Source organism: Bubalus kerabau, chromosome 5 (assembly GCF_029407905.1).
Source record: "Bubalus kerabau isolate K-KA32 ecotype Philippines breed swamp buffalo chromosome 5, PCC_UOA_SB_1v2, whole genome shotgun sequence".
Taxonomy (NCBI): Eukaryota; Metazoa; Chordata; class Mammalia; order Artiodactyla; family Bovidae; genus Bubalus; species Bubalus kerabau.
In genome coordinates this window covers 116,429,216-116,452,399 of record NC_073628.1, presented here as the reverse complement: position 1 = coordinate 116,452,399, position 23,184 = coordinate 116,429,216, and the positions used below count along the sequence as shown (strand labels likewise).

General features: G+C 38.2%; 1 protein-coding gene and 1 long non-coding RNA gene across 5 annotated transcripts in view; one reads left to right on the top strand and one right to left on the bottom strand.

The window, feature by feature from the left end:
* ACBD6 (acyl-CoA binding domain containing 6) overlaps positions 1–23,184 on the top strand; it is a 202,588-nt gene that overhangs the window by 171,495 nt on the left and 7,909 nt on the right. The window contains exons 7-8 of one of the 2 annotated variants that reach the window (XM_055582861.1): positions 1,741–1,771; positions 8,995–9,053. In XM_055582861.1, coding sequence (XP_055438836.1) covers positions 1,741–1,771; positions 8,995–9,020 — 57 coding nt within the window. In that variant the 3' untranslated portion in view covers positions 9,021–9,053. The remainder of the gene's footprint in view (positions 1–1,740; positions 1,772–8,994; positions 9,054–23,184) is intronic. The other variant, XM_055582860.1, reaches the window with a different exon arrangement.
* The window catches only part of LOC129653300 (uncharacterized), a 67,029-nt gene that overhangs the window by 40,532 nt on the left and 3,313 nt on the right, over positions 1–23,184 (bottom strand). The gene's annotated exons all lie outside the window — the stretch shown is intronic.

The following is a 23,184-nucleotide window of genomic DNA, read 5'->3' as shown; positions in this document are numbered from 1 at the left end:
TATTATTCAGCCATTAAAAAGAATACATTTGAATCAGTTCTAATGAGGTGGATGAAACTGGAGCCTATTATACAGAGTGAAGTAAGCCAGAAAGAAAAACACCAATACAGTATACTAACGCATATATATGGAATTTAGAAAGATGGTAACAATAACCCTGAATACGAGACAGCAAAAGAGACACTGATGTATAGAACAGTCTTATGGACTCTGTGGGAGAGGGAGAGGGTGGGAAGATTTGGGAGAATGGCATTGAAACATGTAAAATATCATGTATGAAATGAGTTGCCAGTCCAGGTTCGATGCACGATACTGGATGCTTGGGGCTGGTGCACTGGGACGACCCAGAGGGATGGAATGGGGAGGGAGGAGGGAGGGGGGTTCAGGATGGGGAACACATGTAAACCTGTGGCGGATTCATTTTGATATTTGGCAAATCTAATACAGTTATGTAAAGTTTAAAAATAAAATAAAATTAAAAAAAAATAAATAAATAAAAGAAAAAAAAATAAAAAAAATAAAAAAAAAAAAAAGAAAACCACAATTCAAAAAGATACATGCACCCCAATGTTCATTGCAGCACTACTCACAATAGCCAAGACATGGAAGCAAATTAAATGTCTATTGACAGAGGAATGGATAAAGAAGATGTGGTATATATGTACAGTGGAATATTACTGAGACATAAAAAGGAATGAAATAATGCCATTTGCAGCAGCGTGGATGGACCTAGACATTATCATACTGAATGAAGTCACACAGAGACAAAAATCATATATCACTTATATGTAGAATCTAGAAAACTTATGCAAATCAATTTATTTATAAAACAGAACAGACTCAGACTTTGAAAACAAACTTAATGGTTACCAAAGAGGAGAGGAGGAGGGATCAATTAGGAGTTTGGGGATTAACATACACATCCTACTATATATAATAAAACAGATAACCAACAATATGTACAGAGAACTGCTCAATGTTCTATAATAACCTATGGGAAAAGAATCTGAAAAAAAGATATATGTATAACAGAATCACTTTGCTATACAGCTGAAACTAACATTGTAAATCAACTACTCCAATGTAAAATAAAAATTGAATTAAAAAGAAATAGCATCGTGAAAAAGTATTCATCGATAATTAGTTTATATAGTTAAAATATTTTTATTTTAAAGAAATAAAAATTTAGCTGAACAGTTGGATTTTCCTGAGTATATGTGGGAATTTTTGCCTTAACAACTTGTAGAGATTTTGTGTGCCTTGAAATCACATTTCTGTATAATATTTGATATGCTTAGGAAACTTTGTGTTATAAGCCTGGAATCTGAACCTTTGAAAATGGGTTACAAAGCTACTAATTCTTACTATAAATCATAGACTTCTTAGATAGATTTTGGGAATGTACTTAAAAAAATTATAATACTGGCCATGATAAATGGCCATTTTTCTGCCACTAATTGGGTAATCAAACTGTCACATTTTAAAGGATTCCCTTTGGTTTAATATCTGCAGATCTAGTCACCCTGTCACTCTGTGGCTGCCGCAGTGCACAAGTTACCGTTCAACCTTCTCCTTTTCTCCAAGATGGAGAGTTTGGTCAGAGGTTACTGTGAGGCTTAAAGAACTGGCTTCTTTTCCTGTAGCTGGTAAACCTATGGAACTTTGGTATATCAGATATTTGCTATAGCTTATATATTTTTATACTTTTGCAATAACTTAGATTCTTTGTTTCTTTTATAGGACAATGAAGGTCAAACAGCTCTACATTATGGTAAGATGTTTTTAAATTATTACTAATTATATTTGACTTTATTTGCTGATCTCAGCTTTGTCCAACACTACATAGCGCTTGGAAAAATGCCAACCACTAGGCGGAGCCTGGTGGGCTGCCGGCTATGGGGTCACACAGAGTCGGACACGACTGAAGCGACTTAGCAGCAGCAGAGCTACAATAACTTTATGTTTAAAAAATAGATTCATAACCTCTAAAGTTGATTATATGTTAAAATTCTTATGGACACATTCATAATGAATTGAGCATTTCTACACAGTCAACAGAAATGAAGGTTCCTCCAATCCCCTTTTGAAACTTCATTATTTCATTCCTGTTATGTGACAACTAAGATTCTAACCATTGTTACTTAGGAGCTAGAATCTCTCCTGTAAGAAATACTTTCTTGATGTGAAGAAAAATAGATTTGATTTTTTAATTTATTTCTTCTATTAACTGATTAGCCTCGTTAAGTAATTTTCACTTAAATAATCTGTAAAATAGAGGATAATCTGTAAAATGGAAGTAATATGGCTCTTAAGGAGCTATTGGTAAGAGGTAAGAGATAATAAAGTACTTTGGAAACTGTGAAGTACTAGAAAAAGTATTGCTACTTTTATTCTATTTGGATATGAACATGGTTGAATAAGGGCTTCCCAGGTGGGTCAGTGGGTAAAGAATCCTCCTGCAATGCAGGAAATGTGGGTTTGATCCCTGGGTCAGGAAGATCCTCTAGAGGAGGGCATGGGAATCCACTCCAGTATTCTTTCCTGGAGAATCTTACGGACAGAGAAGCGTGGTGGGCTGCAGTGCATAGCGTCGCAAAGAGTTGGATGCGACTGAAGCAACTAAGCGTGCGCACACACGCATACACAGTTGAATAAAAGACAGCCATCAATATTTAAACTAGTATATATCAAGAACATCTCCCAGTCAATAAGAAACAATCAAATGGAAAAAAATAGACCCCAAAAAACAGATAGCTCACAAATGAAAAAGAGCCAAATAACCAATAAACAAGATGCTCACCCTCACCAATAACTTCCAAGAACTAGGAATAGTCTGAGATCATACACTACTTGAACTCTTACCAATTAGCCTGATGCAGTTTTATGGCAAAAGACACAAAACTCATGGATCAGAGACAAAAGACTATTGCTCACAGCACAGCAAGCAGCATGAGCTTCATGTTTGTGTCATTTCCCCTTGAGTCCCATAGGAGCTACAAAGAGAAGCCCCAGCAGATCTTAGACACATAGTGTCATGGCTTAGAAATCCTAAGCTTAGGGAACTCCAGCCTTTGATAATAAGCTGCCAGCAGACCTGCCCAACCTTTGCCCTGGAGAACACATGTCTATCATACTGGACAATAAACAAACCTGCCTTCTATTCTAGAAGGAAGCAGTACCTCCATTGACAAAGGTCATTCACTATATTAACATCTTTTGAAAGACAGTCTAGCATAAAAGCTATCTTTACCTCTGGTCACACGGTGTACAGAAACATGAGAATCCCTTGGAGAAATGTCTCCCAACAATAATTAGGGGATGCAGATTAAAACATTCAGATATAACTTCACACAGATTGGCAACATGTAAATATGTGCACCAGGGCTTCCCCGGTGGCTCAGCAGTAAAGAACCCACCTGCAATGCAGGAGCCACCGGAGATGCAGTTTTGATCCATGGGTCGGGAAGATCCCCTGGAGGAGGGCATGGCAACCCACTCCAGTATTCTTGCCTGGAGAATCCCATGGACAGAGGAGCCTGATGGGCTACAGTCCAAGGGGTCGCAAAGAGTTGGACACAACTGAAGCGATTTAGCATACACACAGCATGCATGCAACATGTGCAAAGAATAGAACTGAGATGTGGAGGAACAAAAGCTCTCATATACTGCTATTGGGAATGTCCAACGATTGCATCACTTTGGAGGGGAATTTGGCAAAAATCTAAGTTGAAGGTATTGGGTACACATACCCTACAACCTGGCTATTTCACTTCTAGTATAGTCCCTGGAAATACTCCCCAACATGTGTATAATGAAACATAATTAAGAACGTGTACTGCAGCATTACTTGTAGTAGCCAAAAACTTGTTTTATTAGCCTTTATAGTCTTCTGTTTCTGTACTTAAAATAGTTAAGTTGCATATATATATACACACACATATGCATACGTGTACATTTTGTCACACACATATGCATACATGTACATTTTGTTACCAAATACCTTTGAAAGGTGTGCCCATCACAGTATACAAGAAATCTCAAGGCTCCTTTCTATAAACAGCCCTCTGAAGTAGTTATTGTTTTCTGCAATTTATAAATGAGGAAATCAAAACTCAAAGAAGTTAGTAAACTTACCTAACAGAGCCAGAAATTCAAACCCATTATCTCTAAATTTACCAGGAAAGGAGAGGAAAACAAATGCCTTCCCCTCCCACTTTCCACAGTGCTCACACCTCTCACTCTGCAAACATGTTCATATAAGTCTGTCATATAGCTCCTCTAACATCACCAAATGCTGGCTACTCTGAACTCTGATTTTCAGTCTAGGAAAAAACTTTTCTCAGCTTCCTTCTTACCTGTTTGAACCAGGCATTAAGTCAGGCACTCCAACAGTGATTTGTGAGGTCGTCACCAAAAAATTCGGGGCTGCGCCTTATTCCTGACGCCTGGCTTCAAGAAGCAAACTGACTTTTGTTTCAAAATATGTGCCATAAAGTCCAGAGTGTACCGCTCTGCTTAAAAAGAGAACTCTGCCAATGCAACCTCCTTTGAAAAGGAGGGAGTTCCTCACAGTAAAATTCTTTTAAAAGTGTGTTGCATAAGCAGTGTAAGTGGATTCATGGGACTCCATTGGAACTGTTATGAACATGCTTGAGGTTCATCAGCTTTCAGTGAGCCATTCAAGGGCTGCATTAGGGTCTGGGGACCATGGTGACTGACAAAGTGCAGTCAAAGTGCAGGTGTGAAGGGACCACTCAGCTTCCTAGTGAAGCAAAACAGAACTGCTTAGAAAGCAAGATCTGCTTATCAGGAGCAGAAGGAAGGAAACACTTCATCTAAGAAGAAAAAGATACTGTGTTAATTTTATCAGAGATTGATCATATTGTTAAATGCTCATGTTGTTAATGTTAGTCTCTCAGTCCTGTCCGACTTCTTGCAACCCAGTGGACTGTAGCCTGCCAGGCTCCTCTGTCCATGGGATTCTCCAGGCAAGAATACTGGAATGGATTGCCATTCACTTCTCCAGAGGATCTTCCTGACCCAGGGATTGAACCCAGCTCTTCTGCATTGCAGGCAGATTCTTTACCATCTGAGCTACAGGGAAGTCCCGTTAAATGCTCTGTTAATCCTCAGCTGGAAACAAAACTGTCCTTGGAACAATATCCTAGTCCTTCTAAACTCCTCATATGTGGAAAATATGTTTTAGTTTCTCTCTTCTTAAACAAGTTTCATTGGATCAAAAAGGTTAAGTGAGAGATTGAATCAGATGCAGGGAGCTCAAATCCAATGCTCTGTGACTACCTAGAGGGGTGGGATGGGGTGGGAGGGAGGTTCAGGAGGGAGGGGACATACATGTACCTATAGCTGATTCATGTTGAAATAGGGCAGAAACCAACACAATATTGTAAAACAGTTGTCCTCTAATTTAAAATAATTAGCAAAAATCTAAAAAAAAAAAAAGAAGTATTATTTATACATACACAAGTTTAGGAAATGTGTGGCATGTCTAAAAAGAAAGCAAATTATTAGTTCTTATTTCCATCCCCTCAATCCTTTTTGCATTCAGTAGACATTTTTTAGTACCTGCTCTGTGGCACGTGTTGTGTTTTCATTTCTCCATCCAGAAACTGTAGAAACAGTTACACCAGACTAAATGTGCCCTTGAGAATGTAGATGAGTCATTCTGTCATCTGTAGTTAACCATTTGGGGTAAATGCCTTTACCGACATGGGAATGTGTCCATTTAATTTGATATATGTAAACTTCATTTCTGAATAGTAACAGGGTTGACATTATTTGAAGGTCTTTCTGACTGGCTTCAAAATAAGCTATATTTTCTTTTTGTTCTGATACGAAAAAATTCTCTAAGATATATTGTTAAGGGAAAGGAGTAAAGGGAAGAATAGTATATATACTGTGCTGCCATGAATATATCTGTATATATTTGCTAGTAAATGAAAGATACACAAAAGTGAATGTTGATTGCCTAAGGGAGGAAGTGTGGAGCTCGAATACAAGCACAGAATGAAAGTTTTTTCCTATAAACCCTTTAATGACTTCTGTATTGGGAACCATATTCCCTATTTGAAAATTAAATTTAAATGATTTAAAATCTAAATATTATATAGGCTCTATTAGTATTGTAAATACCACTTAACTTCTTAATTGTAATTGATTCATTCACATATTGGAGAAGGCAATGGCAATACATTCCAGTACTCTTGCCTGGAAAATCCCATGGACGGAGGAGCCTGGTGGGCTGCAGTCCATGGGGTCGCTACGAGTCGGACACGACTGAGCGACTTCACTTTCACTTTTCACTTTCATGCATTGGAGAAGGAAATGGCAACCCACTTCGGTGTTCTTGCCTGGAGAATCCCAGGGATAGGGGAGCCTGGTGGGCTGCCATCTATGGGGTCGTGCAGAGTCGGACACGACTAAAGTGACTTAGCAGCAGCAGCATTCAGATATTTAATGAACATCAACTATTTGCTGGATAAATATACCAAACATGTTTTTTAAGCTAACAGATGTTCTCGGACATTGGGTGTCCTCCACCTCCCACCCTAAATAAATAAGGACCTGGTAACCATAGTGCTGGTGTGTGAGTCGTTGAATGTATCTAATCTGGGAAAACTGTGGGCTTGGATTTCAGTGCCAGCAAACCCTGGAAATGATGCTTCATGAAGAATGGAAGTTGGAACTGAGACCCTGCACATAAACCAAGACCCTCTAAGGACTGCATCCCCAGTAGGGGAAAAAAAAAAATAGCTTAGAAAAAATTGACCTACTAGTGTAAGGAAGGACAACAAGGTTATCTGCCCCAGACCAGAATGTGGGTGGAAAAAAAAAAGCTCCATCTCAAGCAAGTTTGGGGTTTAAATTTATATTGTTTCAGAAATTCTCATGTTGAGAAATTAACATAGTAAGTGCACTCAGCTGGTTACCCCTAAAGGGACTGGCAGAAGCAAATGCTAAACTTCTGTCCCTTAACTAATAGAGCACAAAATTCCTACAGGAAGAAGTTCTGCTGAAAATGAGCTCACCTTTCAAACTTACAGAATACACTTGAGTGAATGTCAGCAGACACAGTAAACCACAGGATTAGACTTTAAGGAGTTTAAGTAAAACTACTGGATAGAAATTATCAGGAAAAAAATTTGTGTAAAATCAAGGATTCAAAAACACAAGAACAAGACACTCCAAAAAAGAACAAGGGAATTTCAAAGAGAATGAAATAGAATTTCAATAAATGAAAAGCTACAGAAAAATACGATATGAATAGGTTAAAGTGCAGAACTTGCACAAATTAAAAAAAACAACAACCATGGTGAACTGAAAGGCAGTTCTAAAAGGCACTGCAGAAAGATACGAAATGGAATTGCAAAAGAAACACTGAGTGTAAAATGATGAATCTCATAAACATACTGAGTTCAGGATGCCAGACACAAAAGAAGTATGTACTGCATGCTTCCATTTATATGAAGATCAAAAACAGGAAGAACTCATCTCCAGCATTAGCACACAGGATGTTGGTCACCTTGGGGAACTGGGTAGGTAGCATCTAAAAGGGCTGAACAGGGTGAGAGTGCTTCTGAGATTCTAATAATGATCTGACTCTTGATCTGTGTGCCAGTTACATGGATAAATTCATCTTAAGAAAGTTTTTTATTTTGGTATTCTTTTGTATGTATTTTATACTCAAATAAAGTTTACACACACACACACACAAATTCAAACCTTGATAGATAAGATGGTGGTGTTACTGTTTTCATACATATAATCTCTTAATGTTTCCAACAGATGCCTTAGCTAGGCCCTGTTTTCCTATTTTTACAGATAAAAAACTGAAGTCCGGAGAGGTGAAGTGACCTTGACAGGGTAACGTGTTGTAGGTGGCAGAGCCAAAATACTTGTCCAGGTCTTCTAACTCTACTTCCAGTCTTTTCATAACTCCATAAATAATTACAGTCCTAGTATCCTTTTAAAGCACACATAATTTTTTGGAAGATAATCTTTTATAGAAATAAATGAAAATCTTTTATCCTTGGTCACCCTGATCAGTGGGTCAGGCTATTTTTCAAGACTGTACTTGTGAGTAAACACACACATATATGTTCATTTATGTGCCTTGATATTCCTATTTCTGTTCATTAAGAGTCACTAGATACTCATAAAAATTATTTATCCTTGAATTAGGAATCCTGCCCAAGATTAATCTAGTAAAATGATCTCTTTCTCTCATATTATTGTAGAAATAACAAGACTAATACCATATATGTTATAATCAAAATAATTAAACACTCAAATAGTATTAGAGGTTTTGGCATTACAAATATATAAAACTAAAATATTCTGACAACTCAGAAATATTTCATGAATTAATACTTTAAAGGTGCAATTTTTAATTTAGATTTTCTTACTAGGTCACTAGACTTTTGCCCAATTTTAAGACTGTCAAAACAGAGTTTTGCTTGTAATAATAATGTTGATACTTTACAATTTATTAAGCACCTACTATATGCCAGGGACTCTGCTGGGCATATTTTATCCATTTAATCACTTAATATTATTGAATTTTTTATTTAATAGACATTCAATAGCTATTTGTTGATTTGATTTTATTTTAGGACCCTTAACCTGTTCTTAGAACTTTCATGACACTCTAAGTATGGTTAAATCCAGTGATTGCACACAGTGTTGGGGATGTCTTGGGGGCTTAGCTATTATTTTTTATGAATTACAGTTTGGCTTGACAGCTGTCCTTGTGTTGACAGCTCTTCTGATTATAGCAGTTGTCAAACTCCATCCTTAAGCAGGTTGTAAATCCTGCCTTCTTCCGATTAAAACTGGGTCAGAGCCAATGGCAGGTTAACTAGAGGCCAGTGTTCTACTACTGTATGTCCCTACTGGTTTGTTCAAAATGCATTTTGCATAGTGGCATACTAAACCTTCATTTGCCTCTGTTTTATTTTGGTGTTTTTGAACTTTCAGGTATCTGTCCTCCTGTTATTTTGTGATTAAACATGGTCTTTGCTGAAGAGTGTATTAGTGTAAGCGTGGTCTTCCTTGTAAATGGCCTGTTAGTCCTCTCCTCCTCCCCCTCCACTGGGAATACTAACATCATTGCATCTGTGTCTCCCAGGGGAAATCAAGGCTTTTCCTTGCACGTGCAGTCATGTGATTTCAGAGTGGGCAGGCTTTGTATCCTCATGAGCCCTCGATCTTCCACGTAAAGCACCATCTGTTCTGTTCCTTGCACGCTGTTTCAGGGCAGTGGGAGGAGGCATTAGAGTGAAAATAAATAAAATAAAAAAAGAAAGAAATTCATCATCAAAACCCTGAGGATTAATGGAGTCAGAAGGCTCACTGCTCTGAATGAAAATTCATCTTCACCTGTGCCAGTGTCAGGGCTGCCTCCATGGCACTTGACAAATAGAGGTTCCCAGGGTACCATAAATCCAGCAACTATTCTAATCCCTATAGACCAGCTCAAGCCTCTCCGAGATGAGCTTACGAATGTTTTTGTATTTTGCAGCACATTGTAGGCACTAGTAGCCCCTCATTAATTTGGTAAAACGTTTGCACCCCTTCCTTCTCATCTCGCTCTCATCTTCTTTGTCTTTGTCCATTTTGAGAGCGTGAGCAGCTCACATGTTTCTGAAAGACGACTCCGCCTTGTGAATTGTGCTTCACTGAAGATGCCAAAGGCAGAGAAGTCAATTAACTAATGAATTTTGAGCAAATACTAATCCCCAATACTGTGTTAGGTGAAGAGGAGAATATAGAAAAGTATATAATCAAGTAGCTCACCATCTAATTGGGAGCACAGAGCATATAATTTCAAAAACTGTTGGGTACCTCTACATGCAGGGGGTTGTGTGCTAAATGTAAACATTATTGATGCCTATCAACAGTGACTCTCCAAGAGGCATTACAAGTGCCTTCCTCACTCCAGGGTAAGATTCACTTGTGTGTTTTCTTCTTGTCCTTTAAATCAATCTTTCTCCTTTTGTCCTTTATTTTTTTCTTCCTACTGTACCTTTCTTTGTACTTTGTACCAATCTTTGCATAAACCCCAGGAATTTGTTAATAAAACTCCTTTCCTGTGGATAACATATCCCTTACTCTGAAGTTACTGTTTTGTAACCCTTAAATTCCAATTTTAAATCTCACTTCATAGCTACAGTTGAGCTAAAATTTCATTTATATATGTTGGGTTAGAGGATTGTTATACAGACCAGTTAAGCCTTTTCTCAGCTAGTTAGCTGTAGTTCTCTGTATGTAAACCAGTTTTGAGCTCCGTTTCTGGGTTGGTACTCATAACTTGTGTCATACTGCTGGAAAAGTCACATCATCACACAGGTTGTATGAAATTAATGCCCGTTTGCCTGACAGACCCCGCTTAGCGTCTTCAGCCATAGTCCACATCTGCTGAGCCTTGATCTTTATGCTTAGTCTCAAGTGTTGTGTTAGATTTGAGCTCAAGTGTGATCTGACAGACCGTGGTATTACAGATTTATACACTAGGAAATTTATTCCTCTGATACTGCTATAAAAGTTCCAATTTTAAAACCTAACCAAGTATTTCTCGCAATGAGTTGAGAGTGATAGCTGCAGCAAAAAGGTTAAATGATTATTCCTTAAAATATAAATGTCATGTAACTAGTTCTGTGCAGGATAAATATCCTCTTTCACAGGTCCCTGATATTAGGCAATGTGTCTTTAACTTTGTTTTATTTTCTAAGAGACTGTCTTCCATTGGAATCTAACTTGGTGTATATAGTGTTCCATGGTAAAACCTTTCAAAAATGTGAAATTTGAAAATGTTCACTTGGGGAGATAATTTTAAACTTTCAAAGGAATATTATAATCCTGAACACTTTATTGATAAAGATATTCTGTCTCTGCCTTCCTCCCTGTCTGAGGCATATCCCCAAAGATGATCTCAACCCATTAACACCTGTCTCAGGATTAGAATAGGCAAATTGGCCTTTCTGTACCTTTTTCTCCTGAACTTCCCAGGTTTCACAGTGGTAAAAAATCCTCCTGCCAATGGTTGAGTTGCTGGGTCAGGAAATGGCATCCTGCTCTAGTATCCTTGCTTGGAAAATTCCATGAACAGAAGAGCCTGGCAGGCTACAATCCATAGGGTTGCAAAGTTGGACATGACGTAGTACACACACACCTTTTTCTCCTACTCTTTATTCATTTATTCAAATATTAATTTAACATTTGTAATTCTAGTAGTCATCTAAGAATTCCCACTAAAGGCAGATAGGGTTCCCAAGTGGTCTGACTTTAGCTTAGAAAAATTTCTATCTTCCATTTCTGTTCCCTTGGAACCACCCCTGAGTCTATGCTATTATGGATTACAGTTTGGTACCTAAGTTTTCAGGATGGATAATACAAAGAATCACCAAAGCTCTCCCAGACTTATCACAGCCTTGTTTCAGCTGTTGGCTCTGTGCCCACTTCACAGTTTATGACCAAGGAGCCCTGGCACCCACCAGGGGAGAGAAGACAATCAAGGGAACCATGCAAACTTCTTTATCTTTATCTGAGTACCAACAAAGTGCTAAAGAAGAAATGTTCCTAGTAAATAATTTAAAACTAAACTCCCAGAAAGTTCTGCTTCCACTTAAGATAGAGAAAATAGCAACAGAATATTGTTTCTACACTAACAAAAAGAAAATGCTAAATAATCTGCAAAGTTGTACTTTTTAAAAAAGCCATCAGATAGCAGAAGTTGCATGTCAGCAAAGTAAGGCAGATTCCAAAGAATGACAAGCCCCTGTAAGACACACCAACTGTTTTGCTTTTGATAGAACAACTGAGGAAGAGGCAGCCACCATAAATGCAGATAAGAAGAAAACAGCTAAAATTAACAAATTCTAAAAGTGAGCTGGTATGACATTTTAGCATCAGACCCAAGAACATGTTTCACTCATGTACTCTTTCATTAACTGGGTGCTGTTAGACAAATTGAGAACAGAGAGCTCCTTCCTCAGTGGTACACAGAAATGAAAGCCTGCCACTTCCCTAGACCCTTATTTCATACAAAGAAAAGTCCTTAAGCCACTGGGGGACGAGCAGAAAGCTTTTCTGTTCTCTCCTCCTCTCCTGGGCCTAGGGACACATCCACTGCCTTTGGAGGAGGAGTGAAAGTAAAACCCATCTGCCCCTGGGGAAGGACAGGGAACCCCTGAGCGCAGGACCCTGCGCCGACACAAAGCAGAGGTCTCTTGTCCCTTGAGGGCAGGACAGGAAGTTCCCACTCAGGACATATTTCCTCTCACACAAGGCAGGGTTTGGCTGACATCTGGGGGAGCTGGGAGGATGCAGGAATGTTGAGAAATTTCCACCTCAGAGTAACCCAAAAGCATGAAGAGCTCTATCCCACTCTCACTATGAGCCTCACTCTGAGAAATAAGCAGTAGCAGTCTTATTGATAGGGAAGGAGAAAGAATACAGATGGTAGATATGCAGCTGACTAGATATTTCAGACTACCGAAAGCTGAGGGTGAAGTGAGAATACTGAAAATACCTTCTGGCACCCAACTCTTACAACTAAGCATAAGGTGGCAGCAGCCCACAGCTGGAGGAATTTAAAGCCTTTGATGCACTAAAGTTGTCCACAGCAACAACAAAATCAAACCCAGTTCAATGGCTGACTAGACTGACTCAACACCCATACTAATGGCATGACAAAAGAAAAAGTATGCCCATTTCTGGTTGTAAATAGTATTGTTTACTTCAGCCTCCACTGTCCTCCTGCATACAATTTCTGCATTTAAAAATTGTGAAGCATAAAAAAAGCAAGAAAAAACCCATTGTCATGCAATAAATGAGTAATTGATAGAACAAGTAGATAAAAATTCAGCCAAGGATATGAAAGACCTGAACCATAGTATCAACCAACTTGACCTAATTGACATCTATAGAATGTTAACACTTAACATACATTTTTTCAATATAAATATAGAATATTTACTAAGATAGACTATACTCTAGGCCATAAAACAAACTTTTAAAAAATATAAAAGAAATCATACAAAGTTTGCTCTGTGGCCACCATGGAATTAAATTAGAAATCAACAGACACATATCTGGAAAATCCCTAATTGTGAGAAACTTAAACACACTTGTAAATAATTCATAGGTCAAAAAGGAAATTCCAAGAGAATTAAGAAAATATTAACTGAATGAAATAAATAATTCATAGGTCAAAGAGGAAATTCCAAGAGAATTAAGAAAATATTTTTAACTGAATGAAATAAAAACACCCTATCAAAAGTTGTGAGATGCAGCTAAAGCAGTGCTTAGAGGAAAATTGAATGCTTTTATTTAAAAAAAAAAAAAAGAAAGGTTTCAAATGAGTGATCTAAGATTCCACCTTAAAAATTTGTTTTGAAAAAAGCAAATTAAGCTCAAAGTACATATAGTAATAAAATAAAGATCAAAGCATTAATCACTGAAATAGAAAAATCAATGAAACCATTGAAAACCTCTGAAAAGGTCAATAATACTGATTGACCTCTAGCCAGACCAGTTTAGAAAAGGAAAAACAAATTACCAACTTCAGAAATGAAAGGGAGTCTTCAACACAGATCCTGCAGATATTATGAAGCAAATAAGGGAACATTATTCACAATTTTTACCAATAAATTAGATAACTTAGAGTAAATGGACAAATTTCCAAAAGACACAAACAAAATTCTCTCAAAAAGAAACTGAGAACCTAGATAGCCCTATATCTATTGAAGAGATTGAATCTGCCACTGAAAACTTTCCCACAACAAAATCCCCAGGCCCTGATTGCTTCACTGGGAATTCTACTCAATATTTAAGGAAGAAATAATACCAATTCTACACACAAACTCTTCCAGAAAATGGGGAGGGAACCCTGCCCAACGATTTCTATAAGGCCAACAATGCCCTAATACCGAAACCAGAAAAAGACCCTACAGGAAAAGAAAACTATATGCTAATATGTCTCATGAATATGATGCAAAAATCTTTTATTAAAGTGTTAGAAAATTGAACATAGCAATGTACAGAAAGGATAAGTTAAAACCAAATGTGTTTATCCCAGGAATATAAGGTTGGTTCAGAAGTTGAAAATCATTGTATTTCACCCTATCAGACAAATCAAAACCAAAACTAAAACATGGTCATCTCAATATGTGTAGAAGTCACTGAAAAACTGAACCTCCTTCATGATTTGGGGAGGAAAAAAATGGAGCAAAATAGGAATAGAAGGGAACTTCTTCAACCTGAAGAAATCATTAGCTGATATCATCCTTAATGGTAAAATGCTGAATGCTTTCCTTCTGAGTGGGAACAAAGCAAAGATGTCCACTCTCTCCACTTTGATTCAAAATTATACTGAAGTTTTAGCCAGTGCCTTAAGGCAAAGGAAGGGTTCCAACACCCTTTACTGCTCTCCTAGAGAGAATTACTCCATGATCTTTATATCGAATATTTTTGTTGGTCTGTTTCTGGGCCCTCTATTCTGTTCCACTGACCTATTTTTCTATTTTTTGCCAATACCACACTGCGTTAATTATTATAGCTTTATCATAAGTCTTAAAGTGAGATGGTGTCTGTTCTCCAGCTTTCTTCTTCTACTTCAGTACTGTGTTGGCTCCTCTGGGCCTCTTGCCTCTCCATATAAACTGTACAGTTTGTTCATATCCACAGCCTGGGATTTTGGTTGGGAAGAACTGAAATCTTGATATTGAATCTTCCTATACATGAACATAGAATATCTCTCCAATTATTTATTTTGTTAATTTTAAGATTTATAGTTTTCCTCATATAGATCTTGTACATATCACGTTAGAATTATAATCGAGTATTGCATTTTGGGGATACTAATGTAAATGGTATTATGTTTTTAATTTCAAATTCCACTTGTCCATTGCTGGTATATAGAAAAGCAATTGACTTTTGTACATTAGTGTTATATCCTGCAATGTTGTTATAATTGCTTATTTGTCCCAGGAGGGTTTTTTTTTTTGTTTTTTTTTTTTTGGTCAGTTCTTTTGGATTTTCTATGATCATGTCATCTACAAACAAAGATATTTTTATTTCTTTCTCCCTAATCTGTATATCTTTTATTTCCTTTTCATGTCTTATTGCATTACCTAGAACTTTCCAGTACAGTGTTCAAAAGGAGTGGTGAGAGGGAATATCCTTGCCTTATACCCAGTCTTAATGTGAAAGCTTTTAGTTTCTCAACAGTAAGTATGATTTTAGCTATAGGTTTTTTGCAGATGTTCTTTATTTAGTTGAGGAAGTTCCTGAGGAGTGATGTCAGCAACATGGTGGAGTGAAAAGCTACCTTTCTCTCTCCCTTTCAATCTATAACCAGTAAAACATTCATAATTCAACAAAGGTGCCCCTGCTCAACACACCAGGATGCCAGAGAATTCCAAATATCTGTACATCTAAAGGTCAGTGAAGTGGAATATAGGAGGCAGAACCGAGGACATAGCAGAGGTGGTACCTGCAGTCCTGGCCTTCCCACCACGGCAGCTGAGCTCGCAGCCCCAGAGAATCCGGTGGCAGCAGGGGAAGCAGTGCACATGGCTCCAGCGCATGTGTAGCTGCAGGCCACTGGGCAACAGCAGGAGTCGGGCCTAGGACCCCCATCCCTCCAGCTGTTGATGCGCCCACAACTCTAGCCAACTGCCCCTCAACTGCAGTGGCAGAGCCCACTAACCTTATGATATTGGACACAGAGAGGTGCCCTCACAACCCCTGCATCCCACTTTCCCTAACTCTCCCCCTCCAGTGGCTAAGCCTGTGGCTCAAGGAATCCCAGACACAAGGGAAGAGCCCACCATCCTGGTGCACCAGGTGGTGATCCCAGAACAGTGGTAGAAGCGAGGCACCAGTGATCCCAGAGACACAAGAACTAATAACACGGGCAGGCGTCCACAGCTAAGAGGTAGCAGAAGGTAGAAAGTGCTAACTCAGATTTAACAAGAGGCAGCTCAGGTGAAAGAAACCAAAAACTTACTCTATAGTGCCACCAACTGGAAAACAGAAAGCCTCTAACTTCTAACCTGTTGATATAAATACTTCAGATTTGCTGGCAGAGGAACCAACTCATCCAGTACCATGAAGAACTGGAGTAATACTGTACCACAGGAAGAAAGTGACAATTCCCCAGAAACCAAGATTAAAGTCATGGAATACTGCAGTCTAACTGGTTCAGCTCAGTTTTTTCGCTCAGTCGTGTCTGACTCTTGGGACCCCATGAACCGCAGCACGCCAGGCCTCCCTATCCATCACTAACTCCTGGAGTCCACCCAAACCCATGTCTATTGAGTCGGTGATATCATCCAACCATCTTATCCTCTGTCATCCCCTTCTCCTCCTGCCCCCAATCCCTCCCAGCATCAGGGTCTTTTCCAATGAGTCAACTCTTTGCATGAGGTGGCCAAAGTATTGGAGTTTCAGCTTCAACATCAGTCCTTCCAATGAACACCCAGGACTGATCTCCTTTAGGATGGACTGGTTGGATCTCCTTGCAGGCCAAGGGACTCTCAAGAGTCTTCTCCAACACCACAGTTCAAAAGCATCAATTCTTCGGCACTCAGCTTTCTTCACAGTCCAACTCTCACATCCATACATGACCACTGGAAAAACCATAGCCTTGACTAGACGGACCTTTGTTGGCAAAGTAATGTCTCTGCTTTTTAATCTTCTGTCTAGGTTGGTCATAATGTTCCTTCCAAGGAGTAAGCATCTTTTAATTTCATGGCTGCAATCACCATCTGCAGTGATTTTGGAGCCCAGAAAAATAAAGTCAGCCACTGTTTCCCTATCTATTTGCCATGAAGTGATGGGACCAGATGCCATGATCTTCGTTTTCTGAATGTTGAGCTGTAAGCCAACTTTTTCACTCTCCTCTTTCACTTTCATCAAGAGGCTCTTTAGTTCCTCTTCACTTTCTGCCATAAGGGTGGTATCATCTGCATATCTGAGGTTATTGATATTTCTGCCGGCAATCTTGATTTCAGCTTGTGCTTCTTTGAGCCCAGAGTTTCTCATGATGTACTCTGCATATAAGTTAAATAAGCAGGGTGACAATATATAGCCTTGACGTATCCCTTTTCCTATTTGGAACCAGTCTGTTGTTCCATGTCCAGTTCTAACTGTTGCTTCCTGACCTGCATACAGGCTTCTCAAGAGGCAGGTCAGGTGGCCTGGTATTCCCATCTTTCAGAATTTTCCACAGTTTATTGTGATCCACACAGTCAAAGGCTTTGGCATAGTCAATAAAGCAGAAATAGATGTTTTTATGGAACTCTTTTGCTTTTTCCATGATCCAGCAGTAGAAAATTCAAAATAGTGGTCATGAAGAAACTCAGCAAACAAAAATATTCAGAAAAGTCAGTTCAGTGAGCTCAGAAATAAAATGAGTGAACAGAAGGAATAGTTTGTCATGGAGATTTAAACTCTAAAAAAAAAACCAAACAAGTTTTGGAGCTGAAGAATACAATGAGATAAAGAATGTATTAGAAAGCATTGAAACACAGCAGATCACATAGAATAATTAGAGTGCTCAAAAATAGAAATCTAAAAATGTTATAAGTAGAAAAGAGAAATAGCATTAAAAAATGGGGAAATTCTGCAAGAGCCATCTCACTCTTTTAGGAGGAGCACCATTAGGATAATAGGTATCCCAGAAGTAAGTAGAGGGAAAAGGGAGAAAAAGTTTAAAGAAATAGTCAGGAACTTCTCAAGTTGAAGAAGTTCCCCTTTATTTCCAGTTAACTGAGGTGTTTTTTTTTTTTTTAGATCACAAATAAGTGTTGGACTTTGACAAGTTATTTTTCTGCATCTATTGATATGATCATGTGATTTTTATTTTTTGCCTATTGATATGATGGGTTACATTAACTGATTTTCAAGTGTTGAACTAGCCTTGCCCACCTGCAATTAATCCCACTTGGTCATGGTGTATAATTCTTTTTATACATTGTTCAGTTCAATCTGTTAATATATTGTTGAGGATTTTGCATTTATGTTCATGAGAGATACCAGTCTGTAGTTTCTGCTTCCCCCTTCTTATAACAAAACCTAGACAAAGACATTATTAGAATAATAGTGGCCTCATAGAATGGTTTAGGAAGTATTCTCTCTGCTGCTACCTTCTAAAACAGATTGTAGAGAACTGGTATAATTTTTTCCTTGAATGTTTAGTAGAATTCACCAGTGAATCCATATGAGCCTTGTACTTTCTAGTATAAAGGGTTATTAATCATTTATTAAATTTATTTAATAGGTAACAGACCTATTCAGATTGTATACTTTTTCTTTAGTAAATTTTGGCAAATTGTCTCTTTCAAGGAATTTGTCTAAGATGATCATATTTGTAGGCATTGAATTGTTTGTTGTATTCCTTTATTATCCTTTTTATATCTATTGGACCTGTAGTGATGCTCCCTCTTTCATTTCTGATATTGATAATTTGTGTTCTCTTTTTTTTTCTTATTTAACTTGACTAGAGGCACAATGCCAGAGAATGTTCAAACTACCATACAGTTGCACTTATTTCACATGCTAGCAAGGTAATGCTCAATCCTTCAAGCTAGGCTTTAACAGTATATGAACCAAGAACTTTGAGATATACAAGCTAGATTTAGAAAAGGTAGAGGAACCAGAGATCAAATAGCCAACATCCACTGGATCATAGAAAAAGCAAGCAAAAAAAAAAAAAAATCTGCTTCATTGACTACACTAAAGCCTTTGACTATGTAGATCACAACAAGCTATGGAAAATTCTTAAAGAGATGGGAATACCAGACCACCTGAGAAACCTGAATGCAAGACAAGAAGCAACAGTTAGAACCTTACGTGGAATAATAGACTAGTTCAAAATTGAGAAAGGAGTATCTCAAGGCCGTATATTGTCATCCTGCTTATTTAACACATATGCAGAGTACATCATGCAAATTCTGGGCTGGATGAATCACAAACTGGATTCAAGATTGCCAGGAAAAATATCAATAATCTCAGGTATGCAGATGACACCACCCCAATGGCAGAAAGCAAAGAGGAACTAAAGAGCCTTTCGATGAAGGTGAAAGAGGAAAGTGAAAAAGTTGGCTTAAAACTCAACATTCAAAAAACGAAGATCATGGCATCCGGTTCCATCACTTCATGGCAAAAAGTTGGGGAAAAAGTGGAAACAGTGACAGATTTTATTTTCTCAGGCTCCAAAATCACTGTGGATAGTGATTATAGCCATGAAAGTAAAAGACACTTGCTCCTTGGAAGAAAGCTATGACAAACCTAAATGTCATATTAAAAAGTAGAGACATCACTTTGCCAACAAAGGTCCGAATAGGCAAAGCTCTGGTTTTTCCAATAGTAATGTATGGATGTGAAAGTTGGATCACAAAGAAGGCTGAGTGCCGAAGAATCGACGCTTTCCCGTTGTGGTGCTGGAGAAGACTCAAGAGTCCCTTGAACAACAAGGAGATCAAACCAGTCAGTCCTAAAGGAAATCAACCCTGAATATTCACTGGAAGGACTGATCCTGAAGCACCAATACTTTGGCTACCTGATGCAAAGAGCCAACTCACTAGAAATGACCCTGATGCTGGGAAAGATTAAGGGCAAGAGAAGAAGCAGGCAGCAGGGGATGAGATGGTTAGATAGCATCACTGAGTCAATAGAGAAAAGTTTGAGCAAACTCTGGGAGATAATGAAGGACAGGGAAGCCCAGCATGCTGTAGTCCATGGGGCTGCAAAAAGTCAGACACAACTTAGTGACTGAACAATAACAAGAGGCATATTGCTTTTATTGGCATTTTTCAAAGAACTATTATTTGATTGTATTGATTTTCTCTATTGATTTGTTTTCAATTTCACTAACTTCTGGTATAATTCTTTTTTTTCTTTCTTATGCTTACTTTGGATTTAATTTCCTCTTGATTTTTGCAGTTTGCTAAGGTGGGAATTTAGATTACTGATTTTATATCTTTCTTCTTGTCTAATACCTGCATTCAATGCTGTCAATTTCCCTCTAAGCACTGCTTTTGATGTATCCTTCATACTTTGATAAGTTGTGTTTTCATTTTCATTAGTTTGAAATATTTTTAATTTCTTTTTTTTTTTAATTTTATTTTTAAACTTTACAATATTGTATTAGTTTTGCCAAATATTGAAATGAATCTGCCACAGACCAGAATGAAGAAAAAAGAAATGAAGACAGTTTGAGAGACCTTTGGGACATCACATATAGTAACAGTCACACTACAGGGGCCCGAGAAGGAGCCTGACAGAATATTTCAAGAGGTAATCACTGAAAACTTCCCTATCATGGGAAGGAAACTCACCCAAGTCCAGGAAGCACAGAGGGTCCCATACAGGATTAACTCAAGAAGAAACAAGACATAAAAGCACACAGTAATCAAACTGACAAAAATTAAAGAGAAAATATTAAACAAGGGAAAAGCAACAAATAACACATAAGGGAACTCCCATAAGGCTAGCAGCAGATTGTAAGCAGAAACTCTGCAGACCAGAAGGGAGTGGGGTAACAAAGTGATGAAAGGCTCAAACCTACAACCAGGAATACTCTTCCCAGCAAGGCTCTCATCTAGATTTGATGGAGAAATCAAAGGCTTTACAGACAAGCAAAAGCTAAGAGAATTCAGCATCACCAGACTAGCTTTGGCACCCCACTCCAGGACTCTTGCCTGGAAAATCCCATGGATGGAGGAGCCTGGAAGGCTGCAGTCCATGGGGTCGCTGAGGGTCGGACAGGACTGAGCGACTTCACTTTCACTTTCATTTTCATGCATTGGAGAAGGAAATGTCAACCCACTCCAGTGTTCTTGCCTGGAGAATCCCAGGGACGGGGGAGCCTGGTGGGCTGCCGTCTATGGGGTCGCACAGAGTCGGACACGACTAAAGTGACTTAGCAGACTAGCTTTGCAACAAATGCTTAAGAAACTTCTTGAGGAGAAAAAGATCACAACTAGAAACAAAATTATGAAGGGGAAAGCTCACTAGTAAAGGCAAACTTAATAAAGGTAGGAAATCATCTACACAAACACAGTCAAAACCAGCAATCCTGAGGAGAGCACAAATGCAGGATGTTGGAAATGCATTTGAAATGGGAGACCAGCAACTTGAAACAGTCTTTTTTATACACAGACTGCTATATTGAACCTCATGGTAACTGCAATCCACCAGATACACACACACACACAAAATCCAAACAACTCTGAAGTTGGTTATCAAATCACAAGAGAAAAGAGGAAAGGAAGGAAAACAGTCCTTCAGTACACCTAGCTAAGCTCTTCTGCTTTTGAGCACTCATGCTTCCTTCTGCTCAGATCCTGAACAAGGTACTACATTAGCTGCCCAACCCTCCAACCAATCGAGGCAGAATTCAAAGAACCTGGAGCAGCCCTGAGGTCCAGAGGCTCACATGTGGGACACAGTCCTGCCTAATTGGGGAAAGGACACAAAACTGGAAATAATCAGATACCGTGCTTCACATCAGTATTTTGTACTATGAAAACGTTATCTCTGTTTGATTACTTTGTCATAGTACCTGGACAAACATTTGAAAATTACTAGACATATTACAATGAGGATAGTAATCAAAATGCATCTTTGTATTATTCTCTGGATATATTTTTTTCCCAATGGTTAAAGCAGATGTACTATGTACATCTAGGTACACAAATAGGCTGATTTGGTTAACCTAAAGTTCAAATCAAATCATGTATAAGCCAGAATATCCCCATACCTCAATATGTAGAAACTTCTTACATCATTTTCCCTGTCAATATTTCCATATAAGGCATTGATAAGCAGTACATTTTTCCAACATTCCCAGAATGGCTCACTTACCTGCTCTCGGTCCATCCATGCCCCTGGGTGATAGGCCTCCTTTTTGTTTATGTATTTGCCTAATTGTCCACGTTGGGGGAACACTAATCATGAACAGGCTCAGAGCTATGTTAATGAGGAAACGCTTTATCGGCCGTAAGTTTTATCCTTTATGCCCCACTGTCACACAGACATTGTACATATGCTTTCAGCAGTCAACTTAAAGCCAGCAGCGCTGCACATCATGAGCAGTTATACTCGGTGACAACTTCACTGGACAATTTTTTTTTCCACCCTGAACACTGGGGTCAAAAGTATGGTAAGACGCAAAACAATAACTTTCCATTAGAAGTCACTGTTAACCAAAATCAGATCAATATTCCAGGAGAACTTTGTTTTCTTAACAGAAAAAACAAGTTTAGTCTTGCATCAGTTTACTGTTAATAATAACAAAATTCATTACCCAATGAAATTCAGTCTAATCTTAATCCTGATAGCATACAAAAGTCATTTCTCAAAGTTCCTTTTTCAGAAACCTTTTATTATTTTCTGGATCCAAACAGATTTGTCCCTTTTTTTCCCAACAACCAACTACAGGACAAAATCATCATTTTTCCTTAACAATATATCCAGTCTTTATACCTTCTCTTCACCAACAATGTATCTCCTACTTGCCTTCCACACTGAAATGCTTCCCTAATCATTTTTATGTATCACAATTTTTAACCCTTGAAAACCTGAACAAAACCAAGAACAAGTCATTGAAATATTATACCAGCATTTTCTGGTTGGCAAACTTGAGAACATATTTCATAACCTCTAAAGACATACGTTTTTCATAGCACAATTTCCAAGCACTTTTAGTTTCCCTCTTGGTCTTGCAAGAAGGCAAAAGTAAATAAATTTAGGTTTGTTTGACCTTTTTTAAACCAATTAAATAGAGCTCCTTTACAAGTTAATCTCAGCAATATTATCCAAAAACACATCGTGAGACACACAAACATCCAGAGATCTCATTGTTTCATCTTTTTATATTTCACGAATTAGCCTTTGCAGTTAAACTTATCAGTTTATGAATAACAGAACAGTCAAATTTATACAGTCGATTTTAAAAACTGCTTTTTCTTTTTCCTCCTTCTCTCCCTCCCCAATTTGGCTTGAAGTTTTCTGATTAACCCAAGGCTAAAGTCCCAGGCAAAGTGGGTTGTGTTTGTATTTCAAGGGCATGATGAGTTAACTTCAGGTTTTCTCCTAGGCATATTTTTGTTTTCTCAGGATCAGAGTTCTGGGAGTGGGGTGGGGGTGGGAATTCTATCA